Source organism: Hermetia illucens, chromosome 3, assembly GCF_905115235.1.
Source record: "Hermetia illucens chromosome 3, iHerIll2.2.curated.20191125, whole genome shotgun sequence".
In the NCBI taxonomy this organism is placed as follows: Eukaryota; Metazoa; Arthropoda; class Insecta; order Diptera; family Stratiomyidae; genus Hermetia; species Hermetia illucens.
The window spans coordinates 143,781,644-143,798,468 of NC_051851.1; the positions used below are offsets into that span (position 1 = coordinate 143,781,644).

The window sequence follows — 16,825 nt, forward strand, 5'->3', positions numbered from 1 at the left end:
ACCATATTTAGATACTATAAATGGCTAAAGACTTATTGCAACAGTGTATCAAGCGATTGTTTTGAATTTCTGAGAGGTTATACATATGTGACAGTGGGTGAAATCGTGTGGCGCCTTTTTCTAATTTGACTACCGCGGTGTAAATCGAGGTACATGATTTAGAATCGGTGAAGGCATAGTGGAAGCATTCTAAAAAACAAGACGACTAGTTTGGTGAATATGAAACATTTTGAGGAACTTTGATAAAAAAAGGAATTATCCACTCAACGTATGTATGCAATTGCCCAGGAATCCGGGAAAAAGCAGTTTTCGGTAGTTGGAATCAACCAATTGCGGTTAGTTTCAAACAACGTCGCAGGTAAATGTAGATTCTATTTACATTAATCATTGATAATAAATTAATAGAAATTGGATTATGTTTAGATAAGTATCTAATAAGCTAGAAAAATGTACTTATATATCTACAGACTAATCCTCCCTGCTTAGAGACTTTCCGGCAAATCGAAGTTTTGAGAGCTGATGAGACAGGATGTAATCTGTTTGTTTGGAGGAAAGTATTATTATTTCTTGAACTCTGATGAAAAATTAAGGACGAATGTACAAGAAAATAGTGCTGGTGACACAATATAGCCTTAGCGATTCAAGTAAACTTTACTCTTCTTCTCAACGTCTAGGCTCTTATCCAATTCAAATACGAACTTTTTTCTCGGAAAATGAACAAGTCTTGCATATAATCGTTCGCAGGACTTCCTGCACTCCTCTTCTACAGTTCTGCACCAAGTACTTTTAGGGTGACCAACTCGTCCCCTCTGGGAGAGGCGATTCCACTGACTGGCCTAGCCAGCAATGCAATTGGCGCCCCTCAATGTGTGACCTATACACTGCCATTTTCGCCTTCCGATAATTTCACGTACAGCCCTGTTCTTCATTTGAAAAAGTATCAGGCCAGCGTACTCCCCCCATATGTGGCAAGTAGGTGTTGACGAAGGCTTGAAGCTTTCAAGTGAAAGTGATGGTCACTTTCAATGTGATACAATCATATATCAACACAGAAGAAACACTAGCACAGAACAGTCTCAATTTGAACTTAGTGTTGAGATAAGTACATTTTCCGTCGGCAAAAACAACGCTTCCTGGATATACAAATCGATCGATGCCTTCGATACTCTGCCGATAAATTCAGATAAGAAAGATGTGATGGCCCGGCAGATTGGCAATCTTGGTTTAGTTAGTATTTATCTTCTATCCAACCCTACTTTCCCACCTCAGTTTACAAATCCAAAGTCACTTCGCCAATTTTTGATCCGGTGAGAGAGTAAAATGTCATGAACATAGTGGAGGTGTCTGAGGAATTTATTTGCATTATTCTGTTAAGGGAAAGTAGCACCGTGTCCTTAAAGAACTATTGCGCCCCTTTTACTGGTTATAGTTTACCTATGAATCATAGTATCTCAAGCAAGCAGGAACTTTAGTATAGTCTCTACTTCCAGATCTTTCAACTTTGCATCTGGTATTAAGTGTTCTCCCAGATGCCTCGACCTAATTTGCACAAGTGCCGGACACTGTCCCAGGACGTGTATAGAGGTTTCATCACACTCCACACAAAACCTGAAGATATCTCTAGCTTCCCTAAGTGGCAGTTTGGCCGACAGTGACCATTGAGGATTCCCACTATGATTTGGAGATTCTTTTTGGTGAGGTTTATGCAATCCTTTGTGCGCATGGATTTGTATCTCCCAATAAGCACCCTGGACTGCTCCATCCATCGTAGGCCCGCCCAGTATAGTTTCCTCAACCGTTCCTCTTCATTTCTTAGTGTTATAGCCATGAAATCGTTACCGATTCCACAGAAGGGTTCTGGCCCGTGTAAAGTCGTCGCCGCTCCCTGCTTGGCCAGTTCGTCAGCTGCCTCGTTGCCTTCCAACTCAGCAAGGCCTGGAACCCAGAGTATCCAGACCTTGTTGGACGAGCCGAGTGTATTCACTCTCTCGAGGCATTCCCATACCAGTTTAGAGTTCACCTGGTTGGACCTAAGTGCCTTGATCGCTGCTTGGCTATCGGTGAGAATAGCTATGTTCTGCTCCCTGTAGTTCCTTTGCAGATTAAAAGAGGCACATTTGTCTATGGCGTATGTTTCCGCCTGGAATATGCTAGTGCACCTGCCCATTGGCTCAAAGTACATTTTCCTTGGACCAATGACACCGGCACTCCTCTGCTGTGAGGGATCCGTCAGTGTACCAAGTGATCAGTTGCTGATTTAAGCCGTATGTCGTAGCCACGCTCTCCTAGTTTACTTGTTACTCCAACGTGTTTCAAACTTCTTATCGAAGTGAAATCTCGTTGTCATGTTATCCCTTGGTATCATTAATTCGGGATACCGCCTAGAAAGAATATCAATCTTCCTTCGGCTTAAGCAGCGCCCTGCCCCACTGATACTCCCGGTCATCCTGCCTGCATCTGTATGTGCAGATAGACAGGGGTTAATCGCAGAAGGACCTCCAGGGATGCCGTTGGGCATGTCCTCATTGCCCCACTGATACACACACAAGCCAGCCTTTGGAGCTTATGTAATTCCCTGGCTTGTGTGCTGAGTTCGGTTCTTTCTGCTCAGATTACCGCTCCATAGGTAATCATTGGCCTTACTTTTGCAGTATATATCCAAAGTAGTATTTTCGGGCTGCAACCCCATTTTTTCCCGCTATGGATCTGCAAGTCATCAGAGCCCTCGTGGCTTTCCGACAAATGTTTCCGATATGTGTCTTCGAGAGTAATTTTTAGTCTAGCGTAGTTCCCAAATATTTGACCTCTGTTTCTCGTTTCACCTCCATGTTAGGTAACCTTATGGCTTCCAGGTGATCAAGCTTACGTCTCCTAGTGAATGGTACTATGGTAGTTTTGGCTGGATTGATCCGTACTCCCACCTTCCTGCACCAGGCACTAGTAACTCTTAGTCCAGTTTGGATTCTATCACATAGGGTATCCTCATATTTGCCCCTACAGATTAAAACAATGTCGTCCGCGTAACCCTGGACTTGTATTCCAGTATTTGTTAGCACGTCCAGAAGTTCTTCCACTACCATACTTGACATAAGCGGCGATAGTACCCCGCCCTGTGGACAACCTTGAATAGAGTTCATGACAATAGAATTGGTACCTGTCGGTACTTCTATTTTTCTAGCATTTTGCCCATCTCTGTGTGCGACGTGTCGTCGAATTCTCTTTCAATATCCAAAAACGCACACAGCGCTATTTTTTTGTTTCTATGTCATCCCGTAGTATATCTGTCAGCTGATACAGTTTCAGTTGACCGTCCTGTGCGGTAAGCGTGTTGACGCTGATATAGGGGATTAAGCTTTAGATCTAGTCTATGACTTTCTCCACCGTTTTGAGTACGAACGATCCCTTTTATCACTTTTGTCCGTCTTCCTGGCCTCAGTATGTATCCTAGTGCTATGCCCCCCTTACCACACTCAGAAGAGACTTTAAGATGATTTCTAGGCCTCTGGATTGTGCTGGGGAAATGCTATCTACTCCGGGTAATTTCAGTGGTTTAAAAGTTCCCACTGCCCGCCTTAGCCTAGCTTCTGAGTATCTCTTTTTGCTAGTTTCCAGTTCTCCTTTCTTCCCCTTTTATTCGTTGTTGGGGTGTCAGGTAGAATGTTGTCGCCTGCCACCGTGGGGTAGGACCCCGGGAAATGTCCCAGCTTCCTTTTTCAAACAGATAGGATATTCCCCCGTCTTTGGTTACAACCTTGTACAGCCTGGTTGTTTCTGTGATCTGTTCGATCCCTTCACAGAATTCCTTGAAGCTGTTCCGTTTCGCTTCCCTGATCGCATTTCTATACGCAGTCAGTGCATTTTTTGTACCTCTGACATTTCCCAGTTTTGTTTTGCCCGGTTGAAGAGTTTTCGTGCCTTTGTTCTACCCTGGCCAGGTTCTTGTTCCACCATGGTACATCCCTTGATGACTTAACTGTCTTAGCCGGACAGCTGGCCTCATATGCGTCAATGACGATTGTGTTGAGGTTTTCCACCACTGTTTCTAGTTCCAGTTCGCTCCTGATGTCACCGCCCCCTTGAGGGTGGGCAATGTTGTTGCCCTCAGGGGTCGTTAGCGATTTTTAAACGGGTCGCTTACGATACGGGGTGTGACGTCCCCGAGGTGCCCGAGTAAGTAGTTTTGCCCCCTAGCTGGCAGCATACCTGCGTCCTAGGTAGTAGCCTCGAGAAAGCTTCTCGGTGAAGAGCGAACCGCGAATGACCGGTACACGTCGGGACACACTGGGAGTCTCCGGAGTCGTCGACAACTCTCTGTCGGCGTCGACGGGGTGATGTGAGCGTAGCTCTGCCAAGGTGGTAGTTGCGACGTGTATCAGGAGCCAGCCCCTTCGGGACCCTGGTCGGGAAGTGTGCATTGAACCGGTGTTAGTAGACCGCGTTGCCCCGAGCGAGCGCTGATCCGTCCGTGAATTCCGGGATCAGCTAAGCGTAGGTCAGGCCTCAGGGAACTGGGGTAGGGGCTGTGTCCCCGAGGGTATACCCGTTCTTGACTATTGCGGCCCGCTCCCTTGCACACGATGCGCTGGTAACTTTTTCATGGAGAATGTTCTGACAATTATAAAAAAAAAAGACGAAACAACAGACAAGGAGGAAGAGCTGGGTGCGTTTGGGCGGAGCACAAAGATGCGTCGCTCACCGCAGCGACCAGTGAAAGAGGCAACGAGGGCTGATATACCCGATGAGACGCTGGGGCGCCCAAATAAAGAGGAAGCCTCATCAAGTGGTGCGACTGACCGTGCGGGGATGGCAACTCCACTACCTTGCAGTGCCCCTGTCCTGGAAGTAAGCTCAGTGAGAAACGCTAGTCCTGAGCAGATGGATTTGGGCACAAATCGAGTGGAAATGCATTCGACTGTCCTCGCTAGAGCCGAAGAGGAAAGGCTCATCCGAAAGTGCGCAGCAGTGGTGAAGCGTATGCGGTCGGCAACGTTCCTTCAGAGAAACGTCAGCAAAGGCGTCAAAAACGGGCTGATGGAACTGGAGGAACTACTGGACCGCGTTTCCTTTTATAGACGCACATGGAGAGCAGCGGAAGACGATTGTAGAGCAGAAACAGTCGCACTCCCCGCTGAGAATGCTGCTTGCGTCAAACGGACCGCAGATAGCCCGCTGCAAAGTGAACAGGGGAAAAAGCGGAAAGAGGACGACGTGCCTGAAGGAGACTTTATCGAAGTAGTCTCCAAGGCCCAAAAAAAAAAGGCGAAAAAGGATAAAAAGAAACAACGGACTCCAGCGCCAGAGACACGTCTGTCCAAAAACAAGGAGGCTGCCAACCCAAAGCCAGTAGCGGAAAAAACGACGAAACGAAGAAGGACTAGACCGTCGGCTCTGCTCATTAAGCCGACGGAAGGCAAGACATTTGCGGAAGTCCTTAGTGAAATCCGCTACAGGATGAAACCCGAGGAGAACGGAGCAGAGGTGTCTTCGATACGGAAAACGAGGAGTGGTGGAGTTCTCGTCGAACTGGGCCCAAAGACGACCAACAAGAGCACGTTCTGCGAAGCGGTCAAGGGGCTATTGGGGGAGAAGGCCCTTGTTTCCAGCCTAGAACCCATGTGCTCTCTGGAAATACGGGATCTTGACTGCCTCACAGAAAAGGTCGAAGTAGAGGAGGCGCTAAAGCGTGAATGTCCAGAGGTAACCAATGCCCGGGTAGCTATTACCTCTGTAAATGCTCGAGGCCAAAAACTTGCCGTGGTGGATGTCCCCGAGCAATATGCGAGGAAACTCCTTAACAGCGGGAGAATCAAAATCGGATGGGTAGTATGCAGGGTACGAATGCGGATAGTCCCCACCAAGTGCTACAGGTGTCTGGACTATGGACACACGTCAGCAGCTTGCAAGGGTCCGGACAGGAGGACAGCATGCCGGAGATGCGGCCAAGCGGGTCATCAAGCGAAGACTTGCAAGGAAAGCGAGAGTTGTGTTCTCTGCAGGGATCGTGGTGCGTCTGGCGAAAGCGTCGCACACACTGCGGGCTCGGGACGGTGTCCGATCTTCAGGGCGGAATTGGAGAGGGCTAGGGTGCGAACGCCATGATCCGCATTTTGCAAATTAACATGCACCGGAGTGCAACCGCTCACCAGTTGCTAGCACAGTTCGCTGCGGAAGTAAATGCTGATCTAGTGCTGATTAGCGAGCAATACCGAAACAAGGACCCGTCCTCATGGTATCTGGACTTATCGGGCACCGCTGCCATCTGGGTTCGGGACGACGTTCGACTTCGTGTTCTTGCCGAAGGCCGGGGAGACGGATTTGCCTGGATCCGGTGTTTAGGGATAACGTTTTTTAGCGTTTACCTGACGCCGAATGAGTCGATTCCGGACTTTCAACGTCGGCTTGATGCTCTGGAGGACGCCGTTTCGAGCACGGAGGGACGAATCCTGGTTGGCGGTGATTTTAATGCCAGGGCTCTTGAATGGGGCATGCCTCAATCAGACTCCAGAGGGAAACGGATTCTGGAAATGGCGGCGAGAACCGGACTCGTAATTTTAAACACCGGATCCACGCCAACGTTTCGGCGCTCAGGTTGTGAAGGAAGCATTCCCGACATCACTTTTGCGTCGGAATCTCTGGCATCATCGGTGGACGGGTGGCGAGTCCTAGAAGACTTCTCGGCAAGTGATCATCAGTACATTGCGTTCGAAGTGTTTGACGCTACTTGCCGGCGAGCACCAACACGACGTTCCCCCTGCGTGTGGAATGTCGCGAAGGTGAACATCGGAAGGTTCGTCGAAGCTCTTGGAACAGGTAGGGCCGCACTGGGGGGCACTCCGGGGGGTGGTGGTGTCGCAGCTGACACCGTCGTAAATTCAGTGATGAATCTGATAACGGCGGCGTGTGAGGCTTCCATGCCCCGGAGGGGCCCCAGGCGCGACAAGCCTTCTATGTACTGGTGGACGGCGGAAATTGCCGACCTACGGAAGGAGTGTCATAAGCTCCGCCGTTTGACACAACGTTTGTACGCCAACGAGGAGGCATGTGCCATAAAGGCACAATATAGATCAGCAAAAAGGAGACTCCGCAGCGCTATAAATAAAAGCAAAGCTCGCGGCTGGCAAAATCTCGTTAATGAGGTGAATGATGACCCGTGGGGACTTGGCTATAAGCTTGTCACTCGGAAAATCGGGGCTCTGCAGAAGCCCTGCATACTGAGCACCGACCAGATGGACCGCATTGTGCGGGCATTGTTCCCCAGACACCCTGTACGGGTTGATGTAAACAGCGCGGAAAGCCTCGTGGATTGCCCCCTTTTCACAATGGGAGAACTCGAAGAAGCGGTTCTCACTATGAAAAACAGGAAGGCGCCAGGCCCTGATGGCATCCCGGCGGAAGTTTACAAACTGGTGTTCCGCCAACGGCCAGAATTGCTGCTCGAAGCGTTCAACGCGTGCTTGAAGGAGGGCATTTTTCCTTCTCGCTGGAAAGTGGCCAGACTCGCGTTAATCCGTAAGGGTAAAGGAGATCCGGAGCTCCCGTCTGCATACCGACCGCTGTGTATGCTTGACACGGCCGGAAAAGTGCTCGAGAAGCTCATCAGGGGTAGACTCGCTGAAGCGATCCGTGTTGCCGGGGACTTATCCGCAAGGCAGTTCGGGTTTAGAACAGGGAAATCTACAGTGGATGCTGTTATGGAGGTCGTAGATGCGTTTAATCGAGCCGGGGCGCACAGCCGCCGATCTCGACGGATAGTGCTCCTCATAACGCTTGACGTCAGAAATGCCTTCAATTCCGTAAGATGGACAGATATGCTGGGCACACTAGAGAACTCCTTTCACGTGCCAAGCTATCTCTTGCGGATATTGAAGAATTATCTGAAAGACCGCTCCCTGTTCTATGAGACGCTAGAGGGCCAGAGGAGGATGGAAATCACGTCGGGAGTAGCGCAGGGATCCATCCTAGGGCCGGACCTCTGGAACGCTTCCTACGATAGTCTGCTGAGACTCGATATGCCTGAAGAGTCGCGCCTGGTCGGTTATGCAGACGACGTTGCGGCACTTGTTGCCGGACGCACTGTTGAACAGGCGCAAAGCAGACTTGGCATATTGATGCGACGGGTAAGCGGATGGATGACTGCTCACGGTTTCAACCTTGCGCTGGAGAAAACCGAAGTAGTCATTCTGACCAGAAGGAGAATCCCGACCTTGCGTCCCATATCGATCGGCGAGTTGACTATAGAGTCAAAACCAGCGGTTAAATACCTTGGTTTAATGGTCGACTCGAAGATGAGCTTCTTCGAGCAAATCAAAGCAGCCGCGGACAGGGCTGCAACAGGAGTCGCGGCCTTGAGTCGGCTAATGGCGAATGTGGGCGGCCCTATATCAACTAGGAGACGTCTCCTCATGGGAGCAACGCAGTCCGTCCTTCTCTATGGTGCGGAGGTATGGGCTGATGCTCTTGACAAGGAGGTGCATCGTAAACGCCTAGCTCAAGTGCAGAGGCGGGGAGCTTTGCGAGTGGCGTCTGCTTATCGCACTGTCTCCGAACCGGCTGTGATGGTGATTGCGGGAGTGATCCCCGTTGCCCTCCTTGCCAAGGAGCGCAAAGCTATCTATCGCCGTAAGGGCGAAAACTTAAGAGAAGTGGTTGCCCGTGAAGAACGTCAACGCACCCTTAACGAGTGGCAAGTTTCTTGGCAAAATGAGCCAAGGGGCAAGTGGACTGCGCGGCTCATCGACAAAGTAGACCCATGGTTGAACAGAAAGCACGGTGAGATTGATTACTTCCTTACCCAACTTCTAAGTGGGCATGGAGGTTTTCAGTCTTACCTGCACAGGGTTGGGAAGGCGCGATCTCCTGATTGTGTGTTCTGCAATAGAGTGCCGGATGACGCTGAGCACACCTTTTTCTCTTGCGAGAGGTGGGATGGCCTCCGCCAGCAGCTTTATGCAGACACAGGGGAGCTCTCTCCAGACAACATTGTCAGAGAGATGCTGAAGAGCGCTGGCAGCTGGAATCGTATTGCGCATTATGTTCGGGCTCTTCTTACTACGAAGAAGATTGAACTCGACCGGCAGAGGGATCGGACGGTAAGGGGTTCCCTGAACTAACAACTCCCTTCCTCCCCTCCCCTCCCGTTGGTGAAAGGAATTCCCTGACTTGAAGGCTCCCAAAGCCGGGAGAGCGGGAGGGCTAGCCCGAAGTAATGTGTCAAACGGTTCCAGGCTAGTTCTCTGATGACAGGGAGGTGTTTAGTTGGTAGTCCGCCAGCGTGCTTTTGCGGGAGTCCAACACTCTGTGCGTAAACGCATTCACCTACCCTACTCCAAAAAAAAAAAAAAAAAAAAAAAAAAAAATGTTGTTGCTCAAGTGCGTTGCGTAGGATTCCCAATCCGTTCTCCTGGAATTCCTTATTATTCTTTCTATTTCGGAGTTACCCTCAATGTCGAATCTGATTATCCTGTGATCAGACATAGAGGGTTCATCCGACACCCTCCAATTCCTGACCGCAATGGTCAGGAATTGGAGGTATTTCCTAGAGTTATATCTAGTACCTCCTGTCTGATAATAATAATAATAATCGTTGGCACAACAATCCATGTTGGATCAGGGCCTTGAAGTTTGTTAGAGCACTTCATTCAAGACCGTAACGGTACACTAGGAAGCAATGTGGTCAGCATTGCGCTCGCCCGAGATTATTACCCTGATTTGACTCAGGTACTTATTCACAGCTGAGTCGACTGGTATTCGACGTCAAATCACGATACAAATTCCATTGCCACCAGTGAGATTTGTTGCAGACCGCGAATCTGCCCCCGGTACACCCAGGGCTCCTGAGCCAGCACTATTTCAATGCTCTCCTTGGAACTTGCCCTCTTGCCCTTGCAATCACTGCAGATGCAGCTTCCGCATGGTGGAGGCTTATCTGGGCTACCTTAGTGCTGGCCATTGGCTCCGTTATTGTTTGGAGCTCTTCTCCACTGTCGGAGTGTCGCCCTCCTCCTCCGACATGGCGCTTTCCTGCGCATCGCTGTCCACCCTGAGCCCTAGGAGCCCTAGGTCTAGGTCGTCCAGCTTCTGCTCTTCACTGGGCAGCAGATCTACTTCTCTGGTTGATCCGTTCCTTTCCGCCTCTATGGTTTTCGAGACTTCTTCGGGGACCTCGGTATGTTGTTCACCCGGTGTCTCCTCCGAGGTATCTTTCCTCGGCTTTCCCTGTGCACATGCAACTCCGACGTTTAATCGCCTCCAGGGATCGGTCATCTACCTCGATCGTGAGGAGTTTACCCTTGCCCTCCACCTTACTTCTGATGACTCTCCATAGTCGGGTATAGAGATCTTCATTCTGAGCAATTAGGAGGCCCATAAGGTCTTCCGTTTCTATTGCCGCGGCTTTTGGCAGAAAAACTGTCACCATGCGGGCTCCTGGTATATCATCCCCAACACATGTTGACAGTTCCATCCCTTCCCAGCCTGGCAATCTAGGAACTATGGTTCTAATCCATTCTGCGGTGTCTTCCATCGCGCAGTCCACCAGTATAAGGCCTGGACGAAAGCGTATCCCGGTGAAGAGCAGTTTCGAAGTCCAACCCTTGATCATCTGCCTGACGACAAGGTCCTCAATGATTTCCTGCTCCTCACGAGTGAATATTTGCTTGGGGAACATTTTTGGCAGTATAGCCAGTCGAATGCCCTTGGCCACACTAGCATAGCTAATGGCGGGCTTCCTTGGTCCTGCCTTCACTCCTGACCTGCCCGGGTTTTCTCCCCCCTTGGGTTCAGGTTTGATTTTTTTGGGACCATTCCCTTCATGCGGGCTGATCTCTGCTGCTCCCCGGTTTCTCGGCTCTGGTAGAGATGGCTAAGGTCTGTCCTAAGCCTTCTTAAGGGCCTCTTCTGGTTTCAGACCTTCCTTCAGATAGCGCAGGTACCATTTAACACCGGCGCCACTGAGACCTGTCTCCTTCCTGACGTCTATTTATTTATCTCAGACGCGCTTTTGCTGGTCCCTGCTCTTTGAGCAATGGTGCTCGTTGGCTGTTGTCCACGCAGTATACCAATGTTAACCTTGGATCCACTGCTTGACGTCCCAACTTCTCCCTTCTTGGGTATAATCACCTGGCTCTCAGTAATTCGGAGATGTGCCTCGCCCCGCTTGTTTGGTTTTCGTTTTCTTTTGTTTTTTTGTACTCATTTGATTCCCACGAGTTTGGGGATTAGGAGGTCCGCCATGCCATAGCCACCTTTGCACGATAAGGTCTAACTTACTCACTGAGGCGACCAGGTATCAGTGAGGCTCCGTTCGAATACAGTCAGTTACCCTCGACTGCAAACTTGCCAATGGACACGGTTCGCATAACACCCTGGATTGGGGGAGGTGTTTTTCGACTCCCCAGTCTAGATCCGCAGCGTTTTGTTAACAGTAGGGTCACCTCGTACAGGGTGTGGCTATCACCACTCACTAACGGTCTTGGTAGACGAGAGGCTTGGCCCCTGAAAAGCCACGCACTGCCCCAGAAGAGAGACAGCTCATCCTCGCGTCAGTCTACCCTGCAGTGCACTGCTTGACCCCAAATGGAGGTTTACAGCAAACGAAATTTTGATAAAAGCGAAAGAATAATATTATGTTAATTTTGGCTAGACTGCGAAAGCATTACCAAAAAGTAACATAGCGCTTAATGTAAAATCGTGAAAAGATAATTGTGATTTAACATACAATTGATCAGTTCTGTACTTCGTAGTCTTCTCTTCCTAGAAATGCGCTAAATATTCAAATAATTTTCCTTTTCCTTTCAGCCATGAGCAACAATCTCAAAAACTGGACGATAAGGGATTCACTTTTTTTTCCACTTGGTCTATTCAACAATGCTAGCAAGAATAAAACAGTCTTCGTTACTTGGAGCCATGACACCATCATTACATCCATCTTCAAAAAATCAGGCAATTCGAATTCCCTCAAGGATACCTATAAAATCCATCTACCAGGAACCATTCGTGACATCATAGTTACAGACTTCAACACCCTCTGTTTGACCAGAACCGGATATGTTTACTATTTCTCCTCCTGTAAAAGTTTAAGAAGACTCGAAAATCTGGATGGTGTCCGATGCATAACAGCAACTGCCAGTGGATTTGCAATCATAAAAGTTACTAAAGAAAATCGGATAGTTTTGGAGACATATCGTGATTTTACTGACATCGCGGAAATCAGCCGTGGAAGAAGAAGTTTTGATATAAGTTTTGATGATGTTAATTTACTAAATAATTCTTGGAACGATGAAAATTTCTGCATTCTCTCGATTCGAATTAATACAGAAAATATGCGCTTCCTGGAATTGGTGGCCAAACAATCATTATCTGGAACGGAAATGTTCCTATTCACTGTCAACAACAGCCTGTTCGGTTTGCTTGGAGAACGTTCTGAAGACGGAAGCGATTTTAGTATTTTTGTCATACATACACTAGCATCAGAGATCGCATCGATCCGTTTCATAAGCGAACCAAATCTTATCCTCATATTCATGAAATGTGGCGTTCTTGAAATGATATTTTATTCGAAACTCTATAAATCATTGGATCGTAAGGTTTATATGACCGGTGCAGATATAATTTCATCGACTTTTGCAGAGAATTGTTTTTTCTATTCCGAGGACTTCCGGATTGTGAAATGTGAACTCACTTATAATAAACTTGAACATACAATCGAAGTCAAAAAGATGGAGAAAGCTATTAGCGGCATTGTTGCTATGACATGGGTTTCGACTACGAAAAAGTTGATTTGTCTAAGTGAAAATAACATATTTTATCGAGTAAAGTTTGATGAAGCAAAGGAAGGTGCTAGTAATGATGAATTTTCAGAATTAAATCACGAGAAGATGAAAGAGATTGAGGCTCACTTCTCTAGGTTGGTGAATCTGATCGAAGAGCCAAATAGGATTCGAAAACTGATCAGATGCGAAAGCCAAAAACAAGAATTGATGTCAATCTATAAACGTCAGGATATGTACGAAGATCTTATTGAAGCGAGATTGAGTTTTTACAAGGATCTCCCGGAACTTCAAGGGTTAACAATCTATCCAATCAGCGAACAAGTTTTAACAAAGAACACTTATTTCGCTCTAGTAGAACTGCAAATTCGGACAAATCCTATTTTTAAAAGTGGACTTTGGCGGCTGTGTATAGAATTGCTTGGCGATAGATGTATTTATAAAAGTATTCCTGTAACTCCAACCATGCTTGAAGATCCATTAACGATTCTCTTGCAGACTGAGAAAGGTAAAATCTTAATTCTGCCCCAAATTCGCGTAACGCTAACATCGCTCCTAAACGTTGGAGTCGATTTCATGTACATCTCCATGCCAGCCAAAGTGCGTAATACAAATATAGACAAATTGTTCTCATCGAAACTAAAAACTTTGGTGGATCCAAACCGAAAAACAGTTGATGAGAAAATCGCAGCACATTCAAGAAATAATGCTTTGCCTTCAACTAGCTCATCTTTGGAGTTTTCATCGAGAATTAAAACTCCACTTCTTGTAACCATAGAAGAAATTTATGAGACATTTGACACTCCAACTGATCAGTCGACAGAAAGTTTGGAGCATAAATTTGTTATCTACATCTTAGGGGAGCAGGTGAACATTGAATATTTTGAACTTGAAAACATTATCGAGATCACGTGTCATGACCCTGGAGCTTTGTACTACACTAAGAGGTTTTTAATGGAAAAATTGTATAATGATACGTCTAGCGATGAGATGTTTTCTGTAAACAATCCGTTACAAGCATTACAGGTACTAAATTATTAACCAGCACTAGATTTTTTGGTTACTAACTTCAAATTCTATTTTCAGAAATTAAGAGTCGAACTGAATGCCAAAAAGTATGGTCACTTGGAACTGGAATCAATGGGTAAAACACTAAAGAAAGTTTACACTACTTTGAGAAAAGGAATTTTAACTAGGATTTGACGATGGTAAGTGTGATAGTATAGTTCTCTTGATTGGCATTCTTTTCGCTTTATGTAGAGATATAGAGATGAAGTTGAAAATCGGGTGACGCGAGACATCAGCGCCCTCAGTTACTATATATGATTTAAACCTGTGCAGGTATTGACGATATCCTTCCTCCGTGCCCCGTGAGGAACTGGGTGAGATTATAATTAATCTCATCGTGTCGTCTCTCCAACCACTCCTTGATGGCAGGAATGATCCTATGAGTTCACCGACCCTTTCCCGAGCGTTCCCACCGTTCTTGCCATCTATTTATAGATCTATCCCTCTCAACGTTCTTCGTCTGCGATAAGGAAGAGATTGGCTTCGCATTGTAATATTCACCGTCTCATCTGCCAATCGGCATCATTCCAGAAATGACGAATGCTGCATCATCTGAGACAGTCTTGAAGGCAAAGCATACCCTCAGAGTTGTCCTCCTGTAGACTGATGATTCCCGATTCTAATACAGGCGTAATTTCTCTTCCGGCGCTTAGTGATAAGGACCGCTTCTGTATTTTCCTCCGCACCTGGAGGTTTATCAGGCTTAGGCAGAGTACCAACTTCTGCCGCTTCCACGCTGCGAATATATCTGGGCTGGATTTCACGGCAAGCTTAAGAGCCTTCTTCGGTACTCCGTCCAGGCCCGGCGCTTTATTGTCTCCTATTCTACCGCAGATCTCCAGCAGCTCGTCTCTAGTGTCTGGCGGAATTTTCGTCACATCAGAGGTGGTTGCAATGTGTCGGTGCTCTTCTCTTGCTGAAGGAATAACCCCTGGATGATTTTCAGCAAGAGGATGGGACACGTGATCTGCGGAGATGAACGGCCCCTGAATCGTCCCATCACAATTCTATAAACATTCTCCTACGGGTTTACGTCCACTACCGAACAGAAGTTCTTAAAGCATTTCCTTTTGCTTCGCTGGATGGTGAGCTTGAGGGTTTTGCGGGATGCCTTATAGGCGCACCCTTTCTGCCCCTGATCGTCTCTACCTATCGCCCTCTGAGCCGCTCTTCTGGCTTGGTAGCAGGCTGATCGAAGGCCGGTCAGTTCGTAATTCCACCAGTAGTTTGGTCTTCTACTGAGGAATGAGTATCTCCTAATTATGGATGCGTCACATGCTTTGGCGATGCATTGAGCCAGATGGACGGCTCTTTCCGTAGAGGCGTCTGCTTTATCAGGTTGATTTAACCACACCTCTATGAAGGTCTGTTCATCCAAAGATTTTGCAGAACAGCCTGAAATCTTTTTCGGTTTCGGGGATGGTAGCTCTTTGCCCTGTGGCTCGACACATATCTCAAAGAAGATTGCCTGGTGATCCCTGTAGGTGTAGCGTTCGCTCTGCTACCCCACTCTAGGGCCCAAGTATTGAAATCACCAGCAATCACCTTTGGACTTCGTCCCCTCGCGTCGAGAACAAGCATTTCCTGGAATTTAGACAGTGTCAAACTTAGTGGGGCGCATCAGCTGTATACATATATATCACTTATTTTCGCCCCCACAAAGCCACTGGCTGCCTGACTTGCAGCACCACAAGCCCATATCTATCTGTCTGTCACTCCCGATTTATTCGGAAACGACTAGACCGATTGTCACGAAAATTCGTAAGAGAATGTAATCTGTTGTTCCCTTTGCAAACAGTGACGCCATTTTGTGTTAAGTTTAACGGTGGGGGAGAGGTGGACTTTTTTTTCATAAAATGTAGTCATGTGGGGTATCAAATTAAAGGGCTCAATTAGTACTTTTCGAAACTTGGTTCCATATTTGATATCGGGTGAAATATAGGGGAGTGAGGGCGCAAAATATGACCATCCAAAAGTGTAACAGGTCTCTCTAACAGGCAACCTATTCAACCGAAAATTCTAAAAAAAATCACAGTAGTGCATCTCTACGAAATCTAGGCCTCAAAATAGATCCGGTTCCAATATCTTCACAAATAGAGCTAATAACAGTAATTTCCACATTTTAGAAATTTCCCCGGCAACCCCCTTATGTCCATCCTAGAAGTAAGAAATTTGGCATGGGTGTAATGAAAAACATAGTGCACAAGTTGGTCAAGTTTGAAATAATAAAAAACTTGTTGTTTCTTTTTCGTTGGTGTGGATATTTATTCCTGCATGCATAAGTATCCAACCCAATGAAAAAGAAACGACAAGTTTTTTATTATTTCAGATAATTAATCGTTGGAAACACCGCATAATTACACTTAAATGGTCAAGTTTGAAGTAAATCCAATTATTACTAACAAAGTTATAGGCGGTGAAACATTTTTTGTTAATTTCGTGTATTCTACAACGTGTATGACGTCATCAAATATCAATTCGTCGGTACCACAGCGAAATGTTTGCTTATGAATGGGGTCGCAAAGAAATATTTTGTTTTAGTTTTTTAGTCATTTGTATATGAATATCAAGCACTCCAACCAGCCATGTGTGTATGTAGGTATATAGTATATGCATGCTAATGAGGTTTGGGGGTAGTACCTAATTCAGATAGATATATTAAACCAGCCGTATTTAATATACGTACTATACATGTACATATGTATGCTTTTGCGCATGAAGTAAATCGGAAATACGGGTACGATCAAGTTATATACGTGCGCATATATGTACAGCATTCGGAAATAGGTAGGTTGTTTGTTTAGGGTGAGGATAATATCTATGGTTGTAATATCTTGTAGTTAGGAAAAATATGAAGGAATATGTTGGATTTGTAGCTATATACGGATAGAAAAATGTGCGTTGAAGTTTCTTACATAAGTTGAACACAAAACCGAAGGGCGAGCTTCCGGTATTCCGATTTTTGTAAAACACAAATGACTTTAATCGTC

At 46.7% G+C, this 16,825-nt stretch overlaps 1 protein-coding gene across 1 annotated transcript; it reads left to right on the forward strand.

Moving 5' to 3' along the window:
- Window positions 1-120: 120 nt before the first annotated feature.
- LOC119651860 lies at window positions 121-13,977 on the forward strand. The gene is made up of 3 exons (XM_038055667.1): window positions 121-358; window positions 11,797-13,793; window positions 13,854-13,977. The coding sequence occupies exons 1-3, from the start codon at window positions 271-273 to the stop codon at window positions 13,968-13,970; spliced, it is 2,202 nt and encodes a 733-aa protein (XP_037911595.1). The 5' UTR covers window positions 121-270; the 3' UTR covers window positions 13,971-13,977.
- Window positions 13,978-16,825: the final 2,848 nt, after the last annotated feature.